This window comes from Alligator mississippiensis, chromosome 5, assembly GCF_030867095.1.
Source record: "Alligator mississippiensis isolate rAllMis1 chromosome 5, rAllMis1, whole genome shotgun sequence".
Classification (NCBI taxonomy): domain Eukaryota; kingdom Metazoa; phylum Chordata; order Crocodylia; family Alligatoridae; genus Alligator; species Alligator mississippiensis.
Genome location: NC_081828.1, coordinates 50,340,014 through 50,367,763, shown reverse-complemented (window position 1 = coordinate 50,367,763; position 27,750 = coordinate 50,340,014). Strand labels below are relative to the sequence as shown.

Below are 27,750 nucleotides of genomic sequence, written 5' to 3'. Positions count from 1 at the left end.
TAGAGGTTCTGAGATGTGGGATGGAGTAACCTGAAACACCCCAGCAATGTGAATGAAAATAACATGGCCTGTGCTGATCAGCTGGTAAGACAATCTGGGCATGGAGAGTGGGCTGTGGGATAAGGGGAGCGTGACCATATTGGGCTGATTGGATAAAGAGGAGCAAGTTCACTGTATTAGTGTGGCTTGGCTTGGCTTGGCTTTGGTGGGGGGTAGCTCACATCTGTCCTCAAAAAAATGCTGTAATCTGGCACCTCATAAAATCCAGCCTTAAAGGAGGAAGAGAAGCAGCATCTTAGACACTAATTCCTTGACTAGCTGCCGCACTTGTGGAGGGTTATCGGGGGGAGAGGGGGTCCATGTGAAAATCCTTACATGAGTTAGAAGCTGGCTGAGTGAGGAAAGGGTGAATATGCGGTGTTTGAAAGGATCCAGTATTCGCCTTGCACTTACAGGCATGTCTGTTGTTCCAATGTTCCACAATTCTTTGAGATTTAATAGGGCAGCTTACTTAACTTCACCCCTTCTTCACCAGAAAGTTAAGCCTTTAGGCTAGGGCTACAGCCCTAATGCCCCAACTTTAACTATTTCAAAGAATCTCACCTTTGTACAATTGACCATATTGTAATATAGAAAACATTACAAGGCTTGTCTGCAAGGGGAGGTTTTTTTAGAAGAACTATTCTGATGAACTTTTTCCAGTTAACTTGCAATGTGGATGCTTTAATTCCAGAATAAATGAATCTTCAATCTGGATTTGCCTAATCTATTTTGTAAGTGCTTACATAGGGAATTAATTAAGAATAGCTATTCTGCTTCACATCTTCCTTTAAACTGAATGAAAATCCTCCATTCACAGTCTGGCCTAGGCAGTTCCCTTCCCTTTCCATTTACAATTGTGTGACATCCCTGTGTAATCTCTAACTTTGTCTGTACCTCAAACAACCTGAACCCTTTCCAGGGAGATGTTTCCCAGAATTGAGGAGTTCTCCTTTGCAGCTGTCTGGCCTGCAAATAACATAGAGATCACCAGCCTTCTGGGATTTATTCTTTCCTTTTTGTGTCATATTCTCATCAACAGCTTTTATTTAACCTTTTCTGGAGCATTTTTTGGGAGGTGGGTTGCCATTTCTTCCTTGTTTTGGAGATGAATGAGGCCTTGGAGAGCCATGAGCATAATAGCCCTCCTTCTCCTCTCTGTTTACAGGTTCACCAGCACATTGGCTGTCAATGATCCCCTGCAGACTCTCTTCCAGCTCATGTCAGGAAGAATACCCCAAGCAGCTCTGGTACTTATCACATGTGGCCTTCTACTTCCTCCTACAGTGCCTAGCATAGGTTTGGAATAGGAATACTGGGCTTGCTGATTTTCTATAGGATGACAGCACCAGAACAGCATTTTTCTTTTATAGGAATTTGATACATTTGGGTTGGGTGAAGTATAATAACTACTATCTCTATGCGGGATCGTGTGCCAATGTTCACTGGTGCTATGAGAAGGGGGAAGGTATGAAGCTGACCTGGGGAAACATGAAGCTGATCTTTAGAAGTGCATGGATGGTAGGAGTTGCTGGCTGATGGTGGCATAGAGGGAAAGCATGGGGTGAGGCACCTGATGACTGGAGCAGATGCACAGAGGGATGAAGCTGGATGAATGTTTTTTGCTACTCTGCATGAGTATCTACCCTGTATCATTAAGCTGGCTTCTTTCAAGAGGCACAGCCATTGGGCAGCACTGGTGAACCTCCAGTGAGCAGCAGGAGGAGGTGTAGCATTAATTTCTTGTGGATTTCCTCTTTCTCCCTCTTTACATCCCCATTTCTTTAGAGTAAATGGTCCTTCTCTCTGTGAGGTTTAATAGCTTTCAACTGAAGTCAGGTAGAGGCTATGTCAAGATGGCGAACTATGTGTTTATCTTCCTTTTCCTTCTTTCTTTTCCTTCCCAGTGCTGTGGAGATAGCAAATGGGGAGACTGGAGACCCCATCTAGCTGTGATATTGTCCAACCATGTTGGAGAGGCTGAGCTGAACCATCGAGCCATTGTCACAATGGGAGACACTTTAGGTGAGCAGAGGCAGATACTGTCTCCAGATCAGAAGTCCACATGCAGCATCCAACTGTGCTCACAGATTTAGTGTATTCTGTTCCAGGAAGCAGGAGAGTAAGGGCTTGAATGGCTAAAGTACAAAACCTGCCTGGGGCCCTGAGTGAAAACTGTTTAGTCTCAGTTCATCTCAACTGTAAAGACACACATATCACCTCCACCACCACAGCAGCTAGGCCTAGCCCTCCAGGTGGTGGGCTAAATATCATTTTGCCCCTAGTTAAAATGGGCTCTCTAGGTCAGCTATTGAGGTCACTGTTGGTGTATAGCTGGGACACTTAGGAAAAGGGAAGACAAAGGTAGAGCTTATTTACAGTTTCAGTTGCAATAACCTTTGCTGCCACAAGATGACCACTAAAATTGAGAGACCACCCAGAAAAAACAGGCCAACATTTTTAAAGCTGTGATAATGGGGCAGTCATTGCTGTGCCTGCAGTGTGACCTGAGCACTCACAGGTATGCTTGCCTGGACTGGGGACTTGGGGAGTGACTGGATACCAACTCAGTTTTCTTACCTGGCTCCTGCCTGTGTTTCGGAGTGGTGTGGTAGGGGATTAGAGCTCTGGGATGCTTGTTTCTTGAAATTGTGAAGATGTGGGATATTTGCTGAGTGCTCTTGTAAGCAGGGAGGGTGCTTTTGCATTTCGTATGAACCAGGAATACAACAGGAAGAAATGGGAGCTGGGGAGGGGGCACTGGTGCCTATTCACACTGCTCCCAGCCTCCTGGTCACAGCTGAGCCATCAGGTACCATCCCATTAATCTCTCCAGTGCTTGAATGGACCAGGCTGGGGTGGGGCTAGTGCTTCTGTCTTTTCTCTCTTGAATTCCTTGCACAATGGTGTCAGGACAGCTAATGCTACTTTACTGCCAGGCTAAATGCTTGTTCCCCTCTTCAGCTGGACACCACAGCTGTATTATTAAATTACTGTTCAGCTTCTCTTAAACTGCTTTGTGACATCTCAGAAGCATATGGGACTCTGTAAGTTGCTGTGAACAGATGTGTACATATTTGTAAGCCTTGCTCACTTTCTTCTTTTCGTGTGATTTTGTAGTGCATATAATTATGTGTTTGTGCCTAAACACCTCTGTTAGTTTACAAACCCCAGCCTGTGAACTTGTGGGTCTGGTTTCCTTTGACAAAGTGATCTACATGTTCCACTGCAACAGGGAACTCATGTCTATGTGTGCAGAAGTTCACTGGTATATGCTTTTATATGGGCATAGACATATGTACATTTCTAACTGCAGTGTTTCACTCCTCATAGTGAGGCAGAAATGGAAGAAGGTATTGCTGTCTTTCATGTACACAGTCACAGACAGTACATACCAGTGGTCTCCAACCTTTGCTGATCCATGGGAGACAACACTGAGCGAGTAACATGTTGCGGGCAATATTATGCTTTGTTTTTCCATCAGTCTCAGTTTAAACGTTATAATTATCTGTGGCCATGGTCAATGTGCTGCATGTGAGCTGTGGGTTAGGAATCACTGACATAGGCTGTTTTTACATGTTCCCTGTGAGCGTGTTGGGGGGGGCAGGGTGTGTTTTAATTAGAGTAGCTCTGAAAGCCACTCTAATTAAAGCACTGGGAGTGTCTCATGTTTTGGTGTTCCTGCACTTCAAAATGGTGGCAGAGGTGCTTGAACTAAAGCTCATCAAATGAGTCATTTTGAAGCACCACCATTTTGAAGCATGGGGACACTGATATATAAGATGCTGACGCTAGCTGGAGTGCAGTAATTATCATGCTCCAGCAGACTCGATTAATTGAGTCTGCTCTGACACGCTGTAATTATAGCACATTGGAGCAGCCTCTTGGCTCATCTGTAGGCAACGATAGACTGCAAAATCCTGCAGGTATATGGCATTATTGTAGGCTTTGAAATTGATATTCACTTCCCTCTTAGAAACTCCAAACTATCTCAGAGCACCAAATGGCAGATGTGACTGACTGAGAATAATAACTTACTCTGCTCATTCCTAGAGCCAATTAAATGGTGACAACACATTTTGCCACAACTACCATCTTCTGATAGACTGAAATTGGAGTTGTACGCTTACTGGCACCATACCTAAGTTGGGCACCATACCTAAGTTGGGAGCTGATGGCACATGTACTTGTTACCCAGTCAGGTTCCTCTAATTGAAAACAACACTTATTACTTGGAAGAACAGCAGCAGTGAAGGGGGATGTTGGGGAAGGGACTGAAGTGCTCAATGGGCAGAAGGGGCAAGTTAATTCAGCTGTTTTCTCACATACAGGTGTAAAAGTATTCACAGTAATGTTTATTGCACTCATAGTTTTTGGTCTGTTTAGCTTTTATCTCTTTTCCTCTCTGTCCAGCTGGGAAAGGGCTAATAGAAGCTGCTCACTTCTGCTATCTGATGGCTGATGTCCCTTTTGGTCATTATGGGGTTAAAACAGACCACATGGCCCTGCTGGGCAGCAGTCACTGGTAAGTAAAGTTGAAGCAGACAGCATCCTGCCAATATAGACAGCTGTTGTTCTGAAAGCTCTTCTCACCCAAGGCTCCTAAAGTAGTAGAATCCCTTCTTTCTGTTAGCTGTGCAAGGGCATGGCCGAACAAGCATATACCCCAATGTAATTGTAGTGGTGAAAAGGCACCAGGATCAGGAACAGACAAATGGTGCAGTTTTCCCAGGGCAGCTGCATGCAACAAGCAGGTATTACTGCACCTTGTCACTGTACTGTATATGATGAGGGAGTGAGTAATGGCCCATTTGCCTTTAGCAAATGCTTCCCTGGAACTGGATATGGACAGACAATCCCTAAAATGGTGTAAAGTGTACCACTTGCCCCTGATTCTTTCAGGGCAAAGTTATCCCATTTTGGGGTTTGCATCATTTGCCTACTACGTTTTTACATTAGTGTAATTGCACTGGTGTAAGTATGTCAGCTGTCCGGAGCGTAAGACAGAGACAATTGAAATGATGTGCCCAAGGCCATCCAGTAAAACAGTAGCTGGTGATAGAACCAATGAGTCCAGAGTTCCCTGCTTAATCCCCCTAAAGCAGTGGTTTTCAACCTTTTTTCATTCTCAGGCCCCTAAAAATTTTTGAATGGAGGTACAGACCCCTTTGAATGGTAAGTGTGGGCATTCATGTACTTTTGATTTATCATAGGCATCTTTTGTGGACCCCTTAGACATAGTCTGCAGACCCCTAGGGGTCCATGGACCACAGATTGAAAATCACTGCTCTAGAGCCTTCCTTCACCAGTATAGACTAATGTTAGTGATAAAAGACATAGTAGGAGTAATGGCATCACATGGAGATGCTATAGCAGGCTATAGGTCATATAAAGTGCTGATGCTGGATATTTAACCTGTTGTATTGTGCTACCTGACTGTAAATATGGAGGCTTAATCCTAGTTATGAAGGGCCTTTGAGGGAGGCCTATTTAATACCCATTCTACAGGAATGGCGTAGACAGAAATACCAATTATACTAGTATTGAATTATAAGGGTATAAGCTGTAACTGTTACATATGCATCTTCATAGGGTGATATAAATACACCCAAACTGTTATAACTTTAACCTTGTTTCATTGTACTCCATAGTAGCAATTCTCTTCCTCACTTAAGGCAGTTGAAAGTTATGTATATCTACAGCTTTGGACATAGAAAGGTATAAGGATGTCCCCAAGGCTGCACAGCACGTCACTGAAGACAGACTGAAAGAAGGGCCACCCCTTGGTCTCATACAGTACCAATGGGGGTCATGCCAAGCACACTAGCGCCAGCATTGTCTTCTGGATAGGCTTATTGATCCCTTTATTCTAGTCAGAAGAATGACAATTCATACAAACAGCACAACACCCAAGCAGCTGCAATGTCCAGCAGTCAGAGGGTTAATTATATCTGGGCAGCATTACTTTTGGTCAAGTGGGAAGATCTTCTAATACAGTTCCATGGGAACATTCAGTCGTCACACCCTGCCTTACCTCTAACACCAGTCATAAGTATCTTTCCCCATGCTTCTGATATCAGTAACTAGAAACTGCAGGCTGCCTATGCCAAGTAAGTCAGTGAAGAGGCTGCACCTGTGATAACCCAACTGTCCACTGGATGTCACTGTGGCTCCACTCCATTCCAGGGGGACCAGTGAGGTGTTGAAGTCCGGGCTAGGGATTCAAGTAATTTAGGTGCAGTTTCATTGTGTCCCTGGGAAAGCATGATAATCTTCTAGTTAATTTGGAGAGGCTCTTTGTTCCCAGTCTCCAAATGAGGGTTCCTTGTCAGCTGTCTCATGTTGCTGGGTCTGATTCACAGCTGCACTGAATCCTGTGTTATCATTTATACTGGTAGAATGGGTGAGTGATCATCAGGATGGGAGTGTTTTCCATTCATGGTGCATAGGTGTAAGTAACTGCACATGGGGTGGGGCCAACCAGTGGCAGATCAGGCCCACAGCCTATAGGAGAGCCCCACAATGGTAATGTTGTAGCTTATTTTAAAGGGACATTATAACTTAGACTGGGGTTTTAATAAAACCTAAAGGTATGTGTCACGGCGGGGTCCTCACAGAGGGCCGTGATCTCCTTAAGGTCCCTCGCTCCGTGTCAGGCCGGCCCAAGACACTCTCTAATTCTCGCCCGCCACGTCTTTGATGTTTATATGATAGGGAGGCTGCCTTGTGTCTTCCCTGGGCACGGCTACTCGGGACCTCTGTCCCCGCGGTTCTTCCGGACCCCCTGGGGGTCTCCCGATATGGTGGGTGTTCCCCAGACACCCTAGCCTTATGGGCTATGCGTGGCTCCTACCAACCCCTAATACCACGCCCCAAGCCTTGCAGATGTAATAGACGTTGTCCGGTCTGTACGCCCGCTTCCCGGGCCTCCTCTCTAATATGGCCACTCTGGGCTCCCTCTCTCATGCCCAGCCTCTTGCTGGAACTCTCGTCTTGCCCACTCTGGGCCTCCCCTGCCAGTGTGGTTCCGCTCAGGGACTCTCTAGCGGGCCTCCGGTCCTATGAGCCAACCGCACAGGCACCCTCTCTGACCCTGGCTCCCCGCGCTGCTACTCCCTGACTTCTTGGGGGCAACCGCAACGCCCTGCCTCGGTCTGAGGGGTGTTGCCACACTAGCCTGCGGCCGGGCTCGCTATGCCCGTCTCGGGCTCCTCAGTAATTGCCCCTCCCTTTAGGGCTCCTCAGTATGGTGCTCCCCCTCTTTGGGGCTCGCCGTGCCCCCATGGGGCTTCTCAATCCTATACTATGGCGCTCCCCCTCTTTGGGGCTCGCTGTGCCCCCACAGGGCTTCTCAATCATATCGCCCCTCTCCCTGGGGCTGGGGTCTATGTACCCCGCACGCAATCCGGGGTCTCGGTCCCCCATCTGCAACCTACCGGTTGCGCCCGCGACCCACTGGCCGCGCTCCTCGCCGCCAGTTGCTCACGCACTGGCGTGAGAGCTGTGCCTTCCCTGGCGCTATGCAAATAATGCGCCCTCTTGGTGCTAGGGCACCCCACACTGTCTGGGGTCCCTATAGTTGAGGCCTCCTCCAACCCCTACAGCCTCACCTAAGCCTCCAGATGTAATATACAGAGCCAAACGTAAACTAGAGCCTCCTGGCTATAACACAAACATAAAGCCCCCTGGCTAACCATAGTGCCCAATCCTCTCAGGGCTATTATGAGCTGTACTTGCCTGTCAGGCTTCTCCCCATATCTCGGCTGAGGGAGCTCCTACCTCTCCAGCTGCTGGCAGAGAACTGCCAGCCTGGCTTCAGCCCTGGGCTTTATAAGGGCCAGGCCCTGCCCCCTACAGGCAGCTGGGTCCGCTTGGTTGCTCCAGCAACCCGCAGCTGCGCTCATTACCTGAGCAACCCTCAGCTGGGCTCGTTATGTCAGGCCAGGGCGCGCTCATTTGCTCCCTGGCAGTTTCTCCTTTCTAGGAGCAGGGGCACCGAGGTGCCCTGCGACAGTATTAGGTACTGAAAGGGGTGGTGCCTAACACCTGTGGGTTCCTGCAGAAAGCCCAGCTAGAAAACTGACCTGAGAAACAATTTCTTGCATGCCATTAGTTCTCCAGATTACTAATGAGGGTAGGATTTTAAGAGTCTAAGGGTATAGGGAGATCTAATACTTGTACTGTTATCAAATTATGCTAAGGTAAGCTCTTCCAATGGCACTGCTACATCTGTATGCTTCTGCACCCATACCAGCATAGGAAAACCGTTCCAGTTTTAACCCTGTTTTATTCAGGGTTAAAATTACAGCAGTTTAGCCAACACATCATTACAGAAGCAGGCAGACACTCATATCAGCTAGTGTGTGCTCTGAAGTGGCTGCTTCCCCCCTCTTAAAGTGATTAAAAAGTATGTTTGCCCAGAGTCTAATTTGCTTTGTCCTGTTCATACCGTTTGCTTGTTTTTGGCATTACAGAAGTCTCAGACTTTCCCTATTAATAAATACCATGTCACATGCTTAGCCCAAGCACAGACAGTGGTAGTAAATCCTTGTTAAAGTGGCTGAAGTGTTTTGCTGCAGTGTGAAGTCCAGTCTACACTGTATAGTTTTGCTGGCATAATTATGTTGCTTAATCGTTTGAAAAGATTGCATCCCCCTTGTCAATGGAGGCTCCTTGTCAGTGGAGCTATGCTGGCAGAAACCTGGTGTGGACACTGTTACATAGGCAGAGGATGGCTCCTGTCAGCTTAGTTTGAGCCATGTTGGGGAGATGGACTAGCTAAGCTGACAGAAACCCCCTTCTTGTTGCCGTATGTCATAGCTCTACTAAGGATGTCTTCCAACATAGCTGTGCCAGTGCAGCCACGGTGACCGAAGGTCCCTTGTAGGGCAAGCTCTGATTTAAAGGGATTTGATGTATGCTCTGTGGTTCTGTTAAGTTGCAGGAAATTCTTTGTGAAGCATGGTGGTGAGTGGGATGGGCATTGTGGGAGGATAAAAAGGTTCCTTTACCTCAGTGCTTCCCTGTGTCTAGAGGTTTGAGTGGATGGGTTTGGCATGTAGGCTATGGGCGGGCAATTATTTTGGGCGGAGGGCCACCTACCGAGATTTGGCAAGCTGTCAAGGGCTGCATGGGTAGCCCCGCCCCTTGACAGGTGCCCCACCCCCTGGTCACCATCTTGGGGCTAGAAGTCCCACCCCTAACCTCTGATCCTTGCCACTGAAAGTCCCTCCCCTTACCCCTGGAAGTACGCCTTTGGGGAAGGGGGTTTGCCATCTTAGGGGAAAAAAAACAAATTACATACTAAAAATCAAACACCCGTAATAATATATTTTAATTTAATTAAAAATATATTTTTGTCCTGATTTGTGGGCATTTGTGGGGTATATGCAGAAGTGATTGCATATGGGAATTTGTGGGGATGTGTGCATGTGGGTATGGATGTAGGTATGGGAGGTGTGTAGTGCAAAGTGGCCGGGCAGGAAAGTGGGGAAAGCGGCAGGGGGGAGCGGAAGTGAACAGGAGCGCAGGGCCTGCACCAGTGTCCCAGGGCCAGCGCCGGCGGGGCCTAGGGCGGGGCAGTAGGAGCGCAGGGTGTGGCTGGCAGGGGTCTGTGGAGTCAGGCTGGGCTGCACCAGCAGGGAGGGCGGGGAGCTGGCCCAGCTCCACCAAGGCCCTGCTGGCTGGGACCCTGCGCTCCTGCTGCCCTGCTCTGAGCCCTGCTGGCGCTGGCCTCAGGACACCGGTGCGGGCCCCGTGCTCCCACCCGGCTGCTGCTGGCTCCTGCACACCTGTTCACTTCCAGTGCCCTGCCCCAGCCCCCCGGTACAGGCGGGGAGCAGCGCACAGCCCTGACCCTGTGCTCGCCTGTGAGGAATGAACTGGTGCTCACTGCGGGGAAAAAGCGCCCGTCTCCCATCCCTGCCGCATCACGGTGGCAACGGAGACCAGGCACAGGCAGCCCCGCATGGGCTCCAAGCGGCTGTGGCACGGAGTGCCGGCCACAGAGAAAGGGAGTGTCCACTTTTCTCCCGCGCTGAGCACCAGCTCGTTCCCCACAAGTATGTGTGGGGTCAGGGCTGTGCGCTGTTCCCCGCCCGTACTGCAGGGCTGGGGTGGGGGCACTGGCAGTGAACAGGTGTGCAGAAGCCCGTGGCCACCAGGCAGGAGTGCGGGGCCTGTGCCGGTGTCCCAGGGCCAGCGCCGGCAGGGCCCAGAGCAGGGCAGCAGGAGCATGGGGTCCCGGCCAGCAGGGCCTCTCCCTGCTGGTACAGCCCAGCCTGGCTCCAGAGACCCCTGTCAGCCCATACCCCGAGCCCCTACCGCCCTGCTCTGGGCCCTGTCAGCACTGGCCCCAGGACACCGACAAAGGCCCCATGCTCCTGCTTGCTTCTACTTCCCCCTGCCCCTGCCACCTTCCTGCTGGCTCCCAGATGCATGGCTGGACTGTGGGGCTCAGCAGGAGCTGGTCCAGCCCCAAGGATTGGGACGATCCCTGTGGTCTGCCCTTGCCTCCCTCCACCCCACTTCTTGCCTGAATTGTCTGTGCTGGTGCAGCCACAAACAGCCCCATGGTCCCGGGCCAGAAGCCCCTGCTAGGCAGGTGCTTCCCACTGGGGTGGGGGATGGGGGACTGGCCGGTGGGCCCTGTTGTGGCAGGAGCCTGCCAGGGCTTCCCCTGGGTCCTACTGCTCCTGTCATCTTTTACAGGAACCAGGGGCAGATAAATATCAATTTTCTAAATTTGTTAGGGTCCATATAGAATGCCCTGGTGGGCCAGATGCAGCCCACAGGCCGTATTTTGCCCACCCCTGATGTAGACTGTTTTACCTGCTTTGTAAGGAAACTTTGGTGGAATTTTCCAGGGTTTAGACCTGAATTTTAGTTTCACTCCAAGTTAGTTTCACTGTCTGAAGGTTGGCAGGGAAGGTGGCAGAAGAGGCACCTAGTATCTGGGTTTCTCAAGCAGAGAAAGAGTTTTGTTTTTCATCCCTGCCCTCACCCCTTTCCTTCTCTTTTCAGTCAGACATTTGTACAGTTTGCCACGACGGAGTCTATCCAGAGGACTGAAATCTTTGAGTACTGTCAGTTGCTGGGACATCCCAAATCTTTCATCTTCACTTTCCAGGTAACAGAAAGCCTCAGGCAGAACTAACATGTTAGATGCACAGAGCTCCCAGAGCTCTGTGTGATGCAATATAACTTTTCTATAAATCACAATCTAATGCATTTCTAATACGCTCATTACCACAGTCTCTAAGTGCTGGTATAAAATTAAGCTTTGCATTCAAATTGTCCCCACAGGGCTGTGCTCTCCTGCATGAGTTGCTTCATCTAGGGTTATTTACAAAATACTTCTTCTACCTTTTTTCTCTTTTCCCATGTAAGCTGATCCTCAGCTTCAACTTTCCGTGACTGGGAAGGGCATGGCTGTGTGCCTCCTTGCTCAATGTAAATTACTCAAGACAAAGTCTCAGTTTCTGTGACAGATTTGTGGGTGAGGGAGATTTTCTTCCCTTTTCAGCCTGGGCAGAGAGTCTGGGAGCATATGAAGGTGTGGGGCATGCATATACTGGTAAAGTACAGGAAGGCACTGTGTAGGCTTGCCCACCAAGAACTGCTAATGCATTCCAGTGCCATCCCTTCTGTGCTGCTGCTCTGTCAGTCCTATCCCTAACTGCCAGTGTACCTCAGTCCTAGGCACTGACACATTGTTTTGTCATGGTAATGTTATCTAGTCTTTTAGAACAAGGGGCTGGGATTCCTGGGTTCTAGACCGGATCTGGCACTTGCCATGCTCTGCATCTCATTCTTTGCATCTGCTTGGGTGTGCTAATATTAATCTGTGCCACTGTGAGCTTGTGTGTAAAACCCCCTGCAGTTGGGAGGAACTCTGGAAATGCCAAGGATTGGTGTCACTGCTGAGTGTTGTTGCTGTCAGCAAACCTCCCACCTTGTCTCCAGCACTTCTGCTATTCCAAGCCTTAAACCAGAGCTTTGCCTCATGATCTTGCCCTGCTCTTCTCACTTGGCATTACCACACAGCACTGTCAGTGCACTTCACTTCCAGTCCTTCTCTACACTCTCTGACAAGGGAAAACAAGGGGTGCGGGCAGTGCCATCACTGCCAGCAGATTGTATGTTACTGCTTTTTGTCTGGGTGATTCATAGCCTGAGGGTCCTGCATACTTTCTAGCTGCAGCTGGATTCTCAGCAAGGAGCAGCGGTGACCTGCAGGGTCTTTCTCTCTTCCACAGCAATCCAGGATGTTGCCAGTATTGCCCTCTAACACAAAACCCACTAGTCCTCTAGGCCTCTGCCTTCTCGCAAGTGCTGTGTTAGATGTTGCCCTTGAAATCCACCTGGAGGGCTGGCTGCTCCATTGCCTTTTAGCTCATCTCGCCATTTCCACCTGTGTGGAGCAAGTGCAAAGCAGAACAGTCACAGCCACACACTCTGCACAGATGCAGAGTGAGGGGGGAGTCAGGCCATCCCTGGGCTCAGCAAGGCTTTCTCAATTGAGGGCCTTTCTAATTCATTCCCCTTCACAGCTCATCAGAGCATGAGTTCAGCAAGTTTCAGGGCACTGTGCCATACGTATTTATCTGCTTCCGTTTTTGTATGGCTTCCCCTTCTAGAATAGCTCTGTGTAATTGATGTACTTTTAACATTGTAAATAAGCACCCAGCTGCTGGTGCCTGAGGCGGTAGACAAATCAGGTAGATAAATGAACGTTCTAGGCTTGAATCTTCCCTCACGGATCTGTCAGAGCATCTCTGCACTGACTTCAAAACTAGCCTCTCAGCACTTCTAGCCAAAAGCCTGTGGTGAACAGAGCCAGCCAGGCAGTGGATATGTGAAATGGATGCTTGCCCTGAAAGAGAGGAATGTGACCTGCAGCCCCATTGCACCTGTGAGCTGGGGAGCATCGCTATTTTGTGCCTCTCTCTGATGATGTGTTAATGCTGAATGTTAAGAGAAGGCATGATGTTAAGAGGGAGCCTGAAGTCATGGATAAGTGACATGGTTAAATTGGTTAACTGGCACCACAACAGTGGAAAAAATTAGCAGACAAGTGATACAAATCTCTAAGTGAGGCTAGGCTTACCCAGCCTGGTAAAGAATTATGCTTGAAAGAAACAGTAGTAAATACCCAGCAGGGTAAGTTACTCAGGCTTAGGTTTCTTCTGTCCATAACCATTTCCAGGGAAAAGGAAAACACTATATTAGCTGCTCCTTTGTCCCAAGTGGTGAGAGACAGTAATAATTGCCTACTGTGTACAGTTAACCCAGAATAGCTGCATATTCATCCCTTCCTAATTCTAGCAAAAGATACCTCCCTTTACAGAACTGAAGTAAATTACACTGGAGGCATGTGATTGTCTATCCTTGTCCTGAGTTTTTTCTTTTGCTGCAGCACCTAAACACTCCAACTCAGCTCAGAACCCCATTGTGCTAGTGGCCTTATAGAAACAGCCTCTGCCCAGAGAGGTTACATCTGGCACGGGGATAGAGAAACACGAGAGCAGAAGTGATCTCCTTCAAGTCACATAGCTGGTGGCTGGCAAAGCCAAGAAGAGTAGGTGTATTGAATTCCAGTCCTGGGCCCTAGTCACTAAACTTGTACCTTTCAGTTGGTCTTTGTTTAGGGCACTGTAGCGAGCCCTGAACAAAATACCTCACTTTTTCTAGGGCCTTGGCTACTCCTTCCCCAATCTGGACAGTCATCTTTCTCCTTCCTTTCCCAAGGTGTATAAACTCATTTATGCTTCACGCCTGGCAGATTATGGTCTTACTTCCCAGGCCTTATACTACTGTGAAGGGATTGGCACAGCTCTACTAGACCAGCCCCAGACCAGGCACCCTGTGCTGTTAACACAGGTGATCCAGGTGAGTCTCTAACTCCAGTTCCTTGTTTGCTTTAGCTATGGAGGAGTGTGTGTGTCTGGACTGGCTGATGGGTGGAATTGTGGCTCTACTGGGGAGATAACACAAATTGCAGTGAGACCATTAACAATAAAAGACATTCAGGTAGTCCCTAGCTTTGATTTTGTTTATGTTGTAGGACATGTACTCTGCCTTCCTGTAGCCTGATTTTTCAGAGATGTGAGCCCATGCAGCTCTCAGGGGCTCAACTCTTCTCAAATCAGCCCCCAAAACATCTATTTGCTGAAGTGTGACAAGTAAAATAAACCCAATGTGTCCATGGGTCCTACAAAATGCAATGATCTGTGCCTTCTTGCTCCCTGTGGGGACTCTGCTGTGGCAGCTGCCTTAAATGAGAGTTGTGTTGGCCTTCTCAGTGGTGCAGAAAAAAATATGCAAAAGCCAAATTTAATATCAAAGCCAATTTTATAGAAAGAGGAGGGAGGGAATGGAAACTGCATTTGCCAAATAGGAAGAGACACAAAATTGCAGAAGGAAGACATTTCATTTTGAAGTTTCTTAGAAGTTAAATATGGTGGTGGTTTTAAAAGCTAAAATCTATAAAAAGTTACTTGGCATTTCCTCTCCAGTAAATCATTTTGTGATAATATTTGCTTGGGATATTGCAAATTCTGGGTGGTAACTGAATACGAGCATGTACATAGACAGCTACTAGCTATTTAATATTAGGTCTAGTTGGACTTGCATTAGAAGGAATATTCCACAAGGAGTAATAATCTTCCAATAACTGCAGGATTTGGAGCGTGTTTATTGTACTTATAAAATGTTGCAATTTTCACATCTACTTTAGTGATGAAAGTGTTTTAAAGGAGAGTGTTTTAAACTAAAAATGTCTCATTTGATCATGCTTGGGAGAGCATTAAAAAACTAAGCCAAAACCTTCATTCTCCAAAAGCAGAAGAGTAAACACCACTACCTTGCTGTCAGAGGGTGTGGACATGCATACATTTGAAACCCTTTCAAAAGAGGTAGGTTTGAAAAAGGGGAGCAGCTGGTATGTTCTAACTGTTAGGTGTGAATGAACCGAGAATGATTCAAATATAGCAAAATTGCTCCAACTATAATACTGCTTCATCCAGGTTTCAAGCTGGAGTGGTTTTGCTATATTTGAATCATGTTCAACTTGTTCACACGTAACAATTAGAACAGACCAGCTGCTGCCCTTTTGAAATGTTTCCCTTTTGAAGGGGCTCCAAACATACATGTCCACACCCAGAGAGTGCTACTTGTCCAGGGATTTCAAAACCTGGTTTAAAAAGGAGGTAAATGAAGTTATCTGCATTTTGAAGATGAGAGGGGGAGAGGGAGGCACAAAGCATTGGAATGGCTTACCCAAGGTCACCCAATGAGATAGTTGCAGAACCAGGAATACAATCCAGGTCTCCTAAAATCCAGCCCTGTATACTGTCCATTAGATCACCTTCCCTTTGTGCTTATAGATAAGGCTCAGGTGTTACAGATAACAGCAGGGCACCTATTAGTTCCTCTCCCCCACAGCCTTTGCACTGCCCTTGGCCCATATACAAGCTGTAATATTTATTTGCCTCTGAATTTATAATTCCTTCAAAAGCTCTGGTGAGTAGAGCTAAGGCAGAAATACAATCACAGTCTAATTTTTCTGAGATTAAGCAGAAGAAGCATTTATTGGCAATGCCAGAATACAGAGAAAAAAGAAATAAAAAGGGTACCTAGTTAATTCATGCCTGAAACAGGCACCCGTCCCAAAAGCTCTGACCTTTGAGTTATGCAATATTGCAAAGTTTACCTAGATCCCCCTGTTGAAAATACCTATTTACTCTCCAACAGCTCCACTGTTCTGCTGGGGATTATACGTCTTCTTGGAGAACACACTTCCATCTGAAAAAAATGAGTGCATTTATAGTTGCTCTGTTGTCTTTGATGTTTTAGACTGTGTTACAAATTATTATACACATTAGTGTTTGATTAAGATTTCCTCTCTTTTGAAGCCATGGACAATATACAACCAGGTATTGATCATTAATGCTGGATGAAAGGAACAATCATCCTTATAACTTCTTCCTTGGCATTGGTTTAGAATGAACATACTGTATGTCTGTTTCCCGCAAGATCTGCAGCTGGACATACATACTTCTTGAATGCATTTCAATTGGTTCATGCGCCAGTAATCTCTCTTAGCTCATCCTTCTGTTAACTGTTCCTGTTTGTAGGCTATTTGTGTTCTTCACATTTTTTGGCTGTAAGTTCTTTGGGGTTTGCACTCTATGTTAATTAATGCATAAACACCTAGACAATAATAAAGTGGCAAGAAGCAAATCTTGATTTTTTTCAAGACCAAAGTTTGTCCAGCCAATCTGATTCCCTTCCCCAGCAGGCTAACTGACCTAATGGGTGTTCAGAGAGAAGTGCTGATTAGGTCATGAATTGAACCAATGCCAGGGCTAGAGGAAGAAACATGACTCCAGAGTCCCAGGTTTTATCTATTCAAATTATTGCCTGTCCCCATCCAAGAGGAAGGATAATCATGGGATTGAAGCACAGGGCTAGGAGTCAGAGACTCTGGCACCATGTCTGTATGATAAATTTCCCATGCCCAGTAGCTGAGCCCTCAAGCATGCTATGCTGCTCTGAGTGAGCTGTCCCCTAAACCAGAACTTGTGTAGTCATGTCTGTGCAGCATGATGGTTGGGCTAATGAGCCTGGGGATGGGCTAACTAACTTTGTCTTTCAGGAGGGCTAATGAGTACTGTCTGCAGTGCTGCACAGATGCTTTTGGTTACTGCAGCATGCCTGGAGGCACTGCTGCGAGCATGGTAACTTTACTGTGTGGACGGTGCCTGGGTTCTTTTCCTAGTGCTTTGGGGACTTGTATTAATTTATCTGTGCCTTTGATTTGCCCATGGGTAAAATGAGAATAACAGCACTTACCTCCCTCAGAGCAGTGGTGTTTATCAAATGCTTCTAAGATCCTCTTTTGAAAAGTTTGTTTGTTTGTGCAATGCCCTGATCTGTGATTGGGGCCTCTTGATGGTAACATGATAGAAATAATACAGCGGCTATATATGTGTCGAGTGTTATTTTTATATCATCATTATGAGGAAGTACAGCATTCCCTGAGTCTTTTCCTGGCCTATGTGTCTAGCAGCTTATTAACGGCTAGGACTTTCTACGTTCTATGGATCCTGAATTAAGACACCTGTTCCATTCTGCTTTCTTTCCCCAAAATATGCAGCTAGCTGAGCGACTGAAGTTCTCAGACCCATTGCTCCTGGAGAGACCTGATCAGGAGCAAGACCTGGAACCTGACTGGCTTGTCCAGCTCCGAGCTCAAAGACAGCAGTGGGAGGTGAGAATGGTGGCAAGCAGATGGGTCTTTCCATCATGTTTTCTGTCTACTGCAGTCCTCTGGAATGGGTAAAGCAGGCTGCATTCTGGAAGCTTAGTCTCTGTTGTGTGATCTATCTGCAGAAGTATCTGTAGATGCTTTCTTCCACTACATACCAGATCTTAGGTGCTTCTTTGCAAAGACGTGAAGGTGTCAAGGGGATTTCTTTTATCTGGGTTTGGGAAGACTTCCTCCTTCCTCTTCTTTCTTGGGAATTTACATGTTTGGCATGGTGCAAACTCCCTGATGGCTCAAATTGTGAACTCTTTCCTCTTATACTCAAGCTGTCAGCGGGAGTGGAAGGGAACGTACAATGTGCAGCTGCTCCCAGGTCTAGGTACTATGGGGCAATGAGCATTGTGCTGGATTATGAGCACTTCTCCAGGTTTTGCCTGCAGGAACTTGAGAATTTGGGATGGTCCCAACTGAAAAAGTTTATCTTTCTATAAGGATATTGCAGGTGCTAGCATCTGAATGCCATCAAGAGAGTACCAAGGGGACTTGTATTTGTCTCTTCTGATCTCTGCCCTCTACCTTGTGCATATACTCTAGAGAACTTCTCTTCCCTTTCTGCTCTGAGCTGCTTCGTTTCCCATTAGCACATTCCCTTAAGTTTTAATGTTTGACTCCATTGTCTTTTTTCTCCATTCTCTGTCTCTTTATCTTGTCCACTCTGACAGAACTAGCAGTTATACTTTGATGGTCTCTCCCTGTTGTATGTAAATCAGCTGTTACCTTCCTAAAGTCAATGGAGATACACTATTCTGAGAAGAGACTCAGATCGGACAGCTGTATTCTGAACAGCTTCAGCCTTCCCATAGAAGTAGCTGTTGATAGTGTCTCGGGCCTGATTTATGTTCCATGGGTTCTGGATAATTCCCATTAAGTTGAGTGGAGTTATTCATGTCCCTTAATAGGTAAAGAACATCCCATAAGTCACTGCATCTCTTTGGTCACTTTCTTATCTTGGAGTGCATGAATAGTATTGGTGTGTATGAATGTCATGGTCAATGTAGTCACTACACCCTCTTTATGAGTGATTTGGACTATATTACTGGCATCTGACAAACAGCTGGAGAATGGAAGAGTGGAAACACAGCAGAGATTGCCATCCAGAGCACGGCTGTGACATGCAGGGTCCACATGGCTTTTCCTTTGGTGATAGCTCTATTATCATGATTATCACCATGGTGACAAAGCTTGTCTTCCCAGTTCCCAACACGCCAGGTTTTCCTTTTCTTATGTAACATTCACCTTTTGAATAATTTTAGGTAGAGGGAGACTTTCCTGATTTGACATCCACTCAGCCAGAGTTTTCCAGGGTCAACAGATCAACATCAGGTAAAAAGAATGAACCAGTGCATTGTGTATATACTGAGAAGGCTTTCCAAACAAGGACCATGTTGATATATATTGTGAACCAGTTGAAAAAGGCTGACTCCCAACTTTGTTGCCTACTTGTTCAGCTGGGGGGATATCTCAGCTGCCCCTTTCCCATTATTTCTGCAGAAGAAATAGAATTAATACACAGTATGAATCCCATGGGGAAACATTCCACTTACAAGGGGTTCTACCAGGGATACACTGCAAACGGCTTCCTTGCCTCCTTGTGTCACTTTCCCAGACTAGCGGACACTCACTCTTGCAAAAGTGTTTTCAGTGTATTCAAGAAATGGACTGAATTCTCTCCCCAGCCCCCTTTTTTATGACACCCATTGGCTAATCTACTTCCTTCTGCTGCTGGGTAGAAGAGGGGAGCAAAATCATACATCCTACAGACAAGCTGCTATGGGTGGCCTATGCAAGGAGAAAGGAACCTGTGCAAGTTGTTCACCTGCCTCTCTTCCTTCCACAAACCATCTCTGTGCCCAACAAATCTAGTGAATAAAAAGGCATGGCTAGAGTGTGTGTGGGGGAATCAGGGGACAGCTGCTGCAGGTGATGCATTATCCCTCCAGCACAGACTGGAATCTGCAAAAATAAACGTGCCTAGTTAATGCTGTTTAAATAGCCTGAACTAATGTTTTGTGAGGCCCATGGGGGGTGTCAGAGCACAGGACTGGCTGGCAGCCAATAGGACAAGAAAGCAGGTGGCATTGCACTCCTCTTCTCATCAAACATCATATCCAAGTGTGATGCCCCAGGTAAGACAACTTCATTCAGATTCATTCATCTGACAACAGAAACCAGAGCCAAAGCAAATACTGAATCATAGAAAGCAGGGCTGGAAGGGACCTGAAGAAATCATCTAGTCCAGGGGCAGATTCAAGGGGGCGCAGGGGCACAAACACACTCCTCTTTTAGTTGACCATGCTGGAAGCAGGAGCCAGGAACTTTTTCTTAAATCCCTGAAGCAAGTATGAATCCTTCCTTCTTTCCCCTCCATGCTGAGTGGCACTTCCCTTCTCTCCCCTTCCCTTGCCCCTTCCCTGCCTACCACTGCTTCTCTCTCTGGCTGTCTTGATGAAAGAGGCATGGGGGAGCTCCAGAGGCATTCCTGCCTGCTGCAGCCAGGCTGCATGCAGATCTGGGCTCAGCCAGGGACAGCATCAACAAACCTTCCTGGTTTCCTGGGTGTTCACTGCCAGGTGTGAAGAAGGGGAACCCATGCACTGCTGCCCCTCTCTAGCCATGTGCAGCCCAACTGGAGCAGGATAGGAACAGTTCCTTAGCATTTCCCACCCCACCACCCCTAGGTCAGTTGGGGATAGTGGCAGTAGTAGACAGGTGGGGAAGGGGAGGGAATCTTCCACTGAGCATAGAGGGGAGGGGAAAAGGAGAGAAGATTTTTACCTGCTCAAGGGACTTAAAAGTTCATTTATGCTGCTCTTATATGTATGTTGAGGGGGAGGGGGAAGAGAAGCACAGGTTGCTGCTTTTGCACCCCAACTTACAAAAGCCTAGAGCCACCCATGATCTAGTTCATCCCCCAGTCCTAAGGTGGGGTCAAAGAGATGGACTGATCTTAAACTAATTTGAAGACCACCACAGGACTAAAGCAATGGTTGGTAATATTTTCCACTGCTGGATTGAAATGACCCAGTCTGGGTCTGAGGCAGGTCAGCTGTAGGAGCCAGCCACTGCTGTTTCTCACCACTGTCCGGCCACAATATGACATTGGCAAAGCTCCTAACCCCCTGCCTGCAGTGCAGTGTGATGTGGGTGTAGAGGTCTGCCACTGAATGCCATTGGAGCCCCATGGCATTGCAGGTTGGGCCCAATGGCTCTACAGACTGTAGATTGCTGACCCTGGACTACAGGATTCATAGAGGAAATCACTGATGTCTTGACAATGATGTTCATGATGCCCCAGGACTGTCATCTTGAGAGATTCAACACATATTTACAAGACCCCTAACCCCCAAAATGTAGCTTCTTACTTGTCTCCCTAGGACCAGTGGTCAATCCATACAGCTAGTTGCATTCTGGACCTGATCTGTTGCCTGGATGTCAAGATTTAAGGATGTTACAACCCAGCCACTGTTTTGGATAAACCATTACCTCGTTAAAGCAGTGGTCAGATTTTTTCTGGTTATCAGGCCGCAAGACAGACAAAGGATCCCAGTTTGACCTCGAAGATAGAGGGACTCCAACAAAGCCTAAAGTCCACTAAAACAGGGGTTCCCAACCTTTTTGTCCTGAGGACTGGCAAACCGTGGACCGAAAGTGGTCACAGACCGGCAAGCTGTGTACCAGCAGTGACCCAGAGCCTGCCTGCTTTCCCAGCATTCATCATATTCTTTTATCATGAAGTTCTAGATACTGTGATGGAGTCTGGATCCAAGACTTGTGAATCTGACCCATGCCCTTATTGGACTGTGAAAGAGCCATAACCAACTAGTGGCAGTTGTAACCAAAATAATGAGCTCATCATTGAGAGAAGGGATGTTTCCTACTGCCCAGTATCAAACCTCCCATTCCTATCAAGCTTACAGAGAAGCCAGCCAAGGGCCAAATACAAGCACATCCAATCATAACTAATACTTAGAATATTAGACCCAGTGCCCTCTGGATTCAGGCCGCCACGTGGCAGAAAAACCATGTCTAGTGGCACTGATGAATGATCTCCTTCTATCAATACTCAGAGGAGAGATGGTCATACTTCTCATCCTGGAACTTTCTGCAGTTCTGCAGCATTCAACACTTGTAACCATGAGATACTGATGTCTTACCAGAAAGAGGTGGCAGGCACTGCAGGTAATGCACTAAAAAGAACTGAGTACTCCCTGGAGGGGATTTGCAATGGGCAACAATTGGAAACTGTATCTTGAAATTTAAAACCCTTACTTATGGAATCTCACAAGGAGTTGTTCTCTCTCTGGTCCTTTTCAATGCCTACATCAACCATTAGCAGAAGTGGTGAAACAGCATGGTCTCAAATGTCAACAACAGCCAGTTTGCTAAGTGACTCCAATCCACCCTGTTATTCCTGCTTCTGTTACTGTTTGACTGTACCACACCAATATGGAGTATACCCAAGCATGAAGATGTTAGATTTTAGGAAACTCTATGTGGTACAGAATGCAGCATATGGCCTTAGCTGGACAGATTACTGCAAGTACATTAGACGGTTCCTCTGTTCCCTACACTGGTTACCCAGGACTTACTGAACTGAATTCAAAGGTCTTGGGCCTTCCCAGGAATGTTGGCTTGGAAGGGTCCTCCAGTTCTCTTCTTTTACAGTCAATCATGTTATACAATCTTGTTAATACACTGATCAAGCTCCATTCTAAAACTGGTTAGCATTTTTGTCTCCACTATTATTCCAGGATCTCACCTCTTTTATTGTTAGAAATCTTCATCTAATTTTCCAGCTAAATCTACTTATGTCCTGTTTATACTCATTTGTTCTTGTGCCACTTTTCTTTGTTTTAAATAGCTTGTCTTGCTTCCTTGTTTTTACCTCCATCATGTATTTATAGAAGGCTATTACATTCCCTCTCAGCCTTTAGTTTGCTAGGCAAGCCAAGGTCTTTCAGCCTCCTCTCATAAAATAGACTTTTCATGCCATGATCATCCTAATAGCCCTTCTCCACACCTGTTCCAGTTTCAGTTTATCTTTCTTGAACATGTGTAAACAGAATTGTACACCATATTTCAAGATGAGCTCTCAACTGCATCTCATACAATGGCATCAGTATTTCCCTCACTCTACTGGAAAGATCTCACCCAGTACAGCTTAGGCTCACATTCACTGTTTCTATGGTCTTATCACAGTCATCCAGGGATCAACTCATTCACCTGGGTTTTTCTCCTCTGTTGTTTGCAGCTGATGAGTTCCAAGCCTTTAGTAGAAATTCTTATTTTGTATTGACAGTACCTCCTAAATTTATGTTATCAGCACATTTCTTTAAGCACATTCCTGCTTTTGTGTTATTGCCACTAATTAAAATATTAAATAAAATTTGTTGCACAACTGTCCCCTGAAGAACTCCAGAGGTAACTTCCCTCTAGCTTGATACTTCAGATTTCTAACAGATTTTTTTAATGTAGAAAATCTGATCAAAGATTCAAAGCTAACCAGATTCAAGTTCCTCTGATGTGATTTTTTCTTGGGTAAACCGTGTTGCATTTTCTTGCCATTTTCTATTTACTTTCATGTCTGTAAGCATTCTTTCATTCAAGATTTGTTCTAAATCTTCCATACTACTGAAGTCAAACTGTACTTGCCTGAATCACTTCTATATCTCCTCTTAAATATAACTACTAGGTTTGCAATTCTCTAGTCTTATTGTACCAGGGCCAGCTGGGGGCATTTTAGCAGGCTTGCTGCCCTGAATCTTGGCATCTCTGAGTTGTGCTCCCCTATCATTTGTAGTAACTTATATTTCCATGCCCTCATTCCTGTTAGCTCATCCAGCTTTTGCCCTTTGGTTAATATAACTTATTGTCTATGAATATTGTCAATGTGTAATATTGGGTTTTTTTTGTCCTTACTGAAAAATGAGGCATTTTGGACCCCTATCCCATCTCTACCTCATCCCCACTGCTTAGCAGCCCTACTTCAGCCCATCCTAGTTCTCTTTTTATTTACATGGCTGAAGAACCATTTTCTGTTTGTTTTAATTTTGTTTGTTAGGTCCAATCCAGCTGGTGTTTTAGCAGTTATTACTTTATCTCTACATTACCTGACACTTAAGCCTTTGCTGACCAGACCTTTTTCCATTATTTGTAGGCTTTCTGCTTGCTTCTATTATACTTCCTGAGGTGAATATTCATTCAGTTAGGCTAGAACCCTTCCTTACGATTTTTAGCTCTCAGTTACAATACTGTACAGGTTTTTGATGGCATAAGAACCTTTGACTTATAGAAAGTCTAAGCCCTCTCCATATTCATGTCCATGAACTTCTCAGTTCAGCTGACTTCGCTAACTGGTTTCCTTAGTTCATCAAGATGTCCTTTTGAAATTGAGAACCTCAATTATAGACCCACTTCTTTTTATCATTTAATTTAATTTTAACCAAATCAGCATATGCTCACTCAAGCCAAGGTTATTTTTCTACTATCAGTTCTTCTATAATATCCTCATTGGCTGTCAAAAACAACTTTAAAATAACATCACCTTTTTGGTTCAGTGACTAGTTCATAAAGAAATCTGTCAACTATCATATCCAGAAATGACTGGGTCGTACTATTGCTAATGACATTTTTCTGCAATCTGTATCTGGAAAGTTAATATCGCCCATAATGATACAGTGCCCAGTGGTATTTCTCTCTAACAACATTACAAAGGTCTCTATCCATATTCTAATCTGACCCTGAGGATCTATAGCAGACTTCCAGTATTACCCTAGTTGAGCCTCTTTTACCTTATTTCCCCAAATTGATTTTGACCTCAAGAGATTCTGTTTTACCCATGCTATCCTTTCTTATTTCTTTACAGTCTATCACATCATTAATGTTTACTGCTATCCCCAGCACATTTACAAGTATTTCTGTCTTTTCCAGACAGCACATACCTTTTAATACCTGTGTCCTAGTCATGATTGCTATTCCATCCTATTTCTGTTGTCACTTGTAATATACAATGTCGGTTCCTACACCAGCAGTTTAATTTTCTCCATTTTGTTGGTGATACTCCTCATGTACAAACATTTCAGTTGTTTCGTGCTGATCCCCTTCCTCTGCCCCCACAAATTCCCAGCCACAATAGGCATTTTTTTTTTCTCTGACTCTGTTACCTGTGGCCATAAACAGATATCTCACTGGAGGCAGTCCTGATTATCTTTTTTAATGCAGATCAAAACACAAGTGGCTCAGCCATTTACACACATTGCTCTTCCAAGCTGTATTTGCTGCCCCTCTGCTAGTAGGTGACGAAGAAGAGCACACACTGTCCAGCAGGCCTGTCGCTGGAATGACGCACAGTTAACTTGGATGACCCACAATTAACTCAGATATACACAGCGTTGTTCTGAGGAATAAGTGTTAGCACATTTATGTTGTGTCTTCACAGGTACAAAGTACTTGTATGTCTTAATTTAAAGCTCTTCTTCTCATTTATGTCACCCTTAATCCCAGAAGGTGCATTCCTCATTTATTCAGATGGAGCCCATTCATTGAGAAAAGTCCCCTTTCTAGCAATAGCTCTTAGAGGTTGAGCATACCAAAACATTCCTTAGAGCACCAAGCTCTGGGCCATCTGCTGATCCTCGTTCTTTCCTTCTTATCTGGGGAGCTGAGGAATTCCACTAGATGTCACCTGAACCTCTGCTCTTTGAGTGTCTTCCCCAGCCTGGTGCACCTCTCCTTTGCCGAATCCCCGCTGGAATTCAGCCACGTTGTATGTTGTGATGAGAAGGATGAACAGTGGATCTTAAGCCATGCCCAACAGGATCCTTGTCATTTTCAGGTCCACATATTGTATTCTTGTTCCTGACCAATGTCACTTCTTTGTGGTCTCTGGAACCCTCTGGTGACAGGACTATTGAGTCTTCTTAATGAGGAGTCCCTAAGCATACAGATCTGCCCCTTTTCTCTGTCACTGTCTCCTGTATTTTGTCTTTTCTCCTCCTTGGACTCCAGTTGCTGGCCATCTCCTTTATCTCTTCTTCTCGTTTTGTGATACTATCTGCCTTTCTCTTACTTCTTGCCATCACATCTCATGTAAATTACTTGTTTCTTCTGCTTATTCTCCATTTCAGACAACCAGTTCCTTAGGTCTTTTTTTCCCCCTGTGTGTCTCCTCCGCTGCCTTGTCCTTGAGGTCATAAACTTTCATGGATCATCCTTATCTAGCAGTCTGCCCTCTGGGTCCTCTTGTTTGGGTATCTAGTATCTAGAGTGGCAGATCTTGAGCTGTCCATACCATCAATCCTCTTCTCTTCTATATCATGTGTTCAGTTCTTTGTCTAAGATTCATTATGATCTTCAGGCCTCTTTTCTTTTCCAAACACTATCAGCTGACTCTTCTTTCACAAATGACTTCCATCAGGTACATACTCATATATAATGTACGTCTTCTAGCTCTTTCATCCAATCCTCTCACTTATCTCCTTTGTTCTTGAGTACCCTCCACTGCCTCTTGTTTAAATTCAACAGGAATTATCTGCCAGCAGTGATCAATGCCAAAGAACCTACCTTACATGTCAGCTGTGAGGCATCTGTACTACCTGCAACACTCAGCCCTAGAAAGGACTCATAGATGCTAGGGTCAGAAGGGACCTCAATGGATCATGGAGTCTGCCCCCTTGCCAGTGGCAGGAAAAAATGCTGGTGTCATGTGACCCCAGTTAGGTGCTTGTCCAGTCTCTTATTGAAGACCCCCAAAGTAGGGGAGAGCACCACCTCCCTGGGAAGCCCATTCCAGATTCTGGCAACCCTGACCATGAAGAAATTATTTCTGATGCCCAACTTCAATCTACTCTCTATCAGCATATGGCCGTTGTTCCTGGTTATTTCAAGGGATGCCCTGGTAAATAGAGTCTCTCCTTTTCCCTGCTGTGTCCCCCCCAAGTGAATTTAAATACTGCCACAAAATCCCCCCTCAGCCTTTTCTCATAGGGCCTTCCCTGCAGGCCTCTAACCATATGAGTGGCCCTCCTCTGGACCCTCTTAAGGTTGTTCACATCTGTTTTGAATTGCAGCGCCCAGAATTGGTCACAGTACTTCAGCTGCAGCCTGACCAGTGCTGCATAGAGGGGAAGCATCACCTCCTTGGACCTGTTTGTGATGCACCTGCTAATGCATGACAAAGTGCGGTTAGCTCTGCTAATTACTTTGTCACATTGACGACTCATGTTCATCTTGGAGTCGACAACAACTCCAAGATCTCTTTCCACTGCTGTGCTACTGAGAAGGTCCTCCCCCAGCCTATAGGTGTGCTGGTGATTCCCTCTCCCCAGGAGAAGCACCTTGCACTTGTCCTTGTTGAACTGCATCCTATTGTTCTCTGCCCACTTCTCTAACCTGTCTGGGTCTGCCTGGATTCGGTTTCTTCCCATCAGTGTGTTTACTTCATCCCATAGTTTGATGTCATCTGCGAATTTGGACAGAGTGCTTTCCACGTCCTCATCCAGGTCACTGATGATGATATTGAACAGAACCGGCCCAATGACTGAGCGTTGGGGGACCCCACTACCCACATCTTTCCAGACTCCTTAAACTACAAAATGCCACCAAGCAATGGGTAGACCAGCAAACAAATTAATTTTCTCTAGAGGAACAAAGGCTCACACTTTTCTCACCAAGGGAAAGTCCTATGCAAACTCCATTGTTTACTGTTTTTTATTTGCTGGCTTTCCTGGTTGCCTTTTCTTCATATTCTCCATGGCTTGAGATAAGGGTATGTAAAAGATGACCTGTAGCTCTTGGATGGAGATCATTGTCATCAGCTGTGCTTCTTTGGCAGAATAGAACTCCTTACAGTAAGAAGCTCCATGAAAGAGACAGTAGTTTCATGATTCAAGATGGCGGGATGAACTCCCCCAAGGACCAAGGACCATTACAGATCCTGCCGCCACCTCCTCTGAGTGAAAACTGCGTTTTTCTGATCTTGCTTTCACTAACATAGATACAGAGCAACATGCATGTTCATTAAGAAACAAAACAACAAAAAAATACTGCCTCCCAAACTCCTCTAAGATAACAACAACAAACAAACCCTACTAAAACAACACATTTTACTGCACGTGCTTTTCTTTCTGGGAAGTGAATGAGAGAACAAACATGTTAGTCACATTGCTCAGTGCATCCCTGAAAACTGCACAGGTACAATGCTGATAAAGGTAATATCCAAGCTAGAATATAATAGCATAGAATAAGCAGTATGAGCTTATGTGGGAGCTACTTGCACTTTCACTGTTGGAGAGGAGCCTTACGCCCCAGGAAGGAGATCCTATCTATCTCTGGTCTGGGTTCTACTGAGTTATGGCTGAGTGCTGGCTCAGTGGCTTGCTGGT

General features: G+C 46.0%; 1 protein-coding gene across 7 annotated transcripts in view; it reads left to right on the top strand.

Annotated features, from left to right (window-relative positions):
- SEC16B (SEC16 homolog B, endoplasmic reticulum export factor) overlaps nt 1-27,750 on the top strand; it is a 53,357-nt gene that overhangs the window by 14,015 nt on the left and 11,592 nt on the right. For 6 of the 7 annotated variants that reach the window (XM_019500310.2, XM_014596063.3, XM_014596062.3 and 3 more), the window contains 7 exons: nt 1,208-1,289; nt 1,947-2,064; nt 4,453-4,564; nt 11,062-11,167; nt 13,789-13,929; nt 17,198-17,311; nt 18,622-18,691. In XM_019500310.2, the coding sequence (XP_019355855.1) occupies nt 1,208-1,289; nt 1,947-2,064; nt 4,453-4,564; nt 11,062-11,167; nt 13,789-13,929; nt 17,198-17,311; nt 18,622-18,691 (743 nt within the window). The remainder of the gene's footprint in view (nt 1-1,207; nt 1,290-1,946; nt 2,065-4,452; nt 4,565-11,061; nt 11,168-13,788; nt 13,930-17,197; nt 17,312-18,621; nt 18,692-27,750) is intronic. The other variant, XM_019500311.2, reaches the window with a different exon arrangement.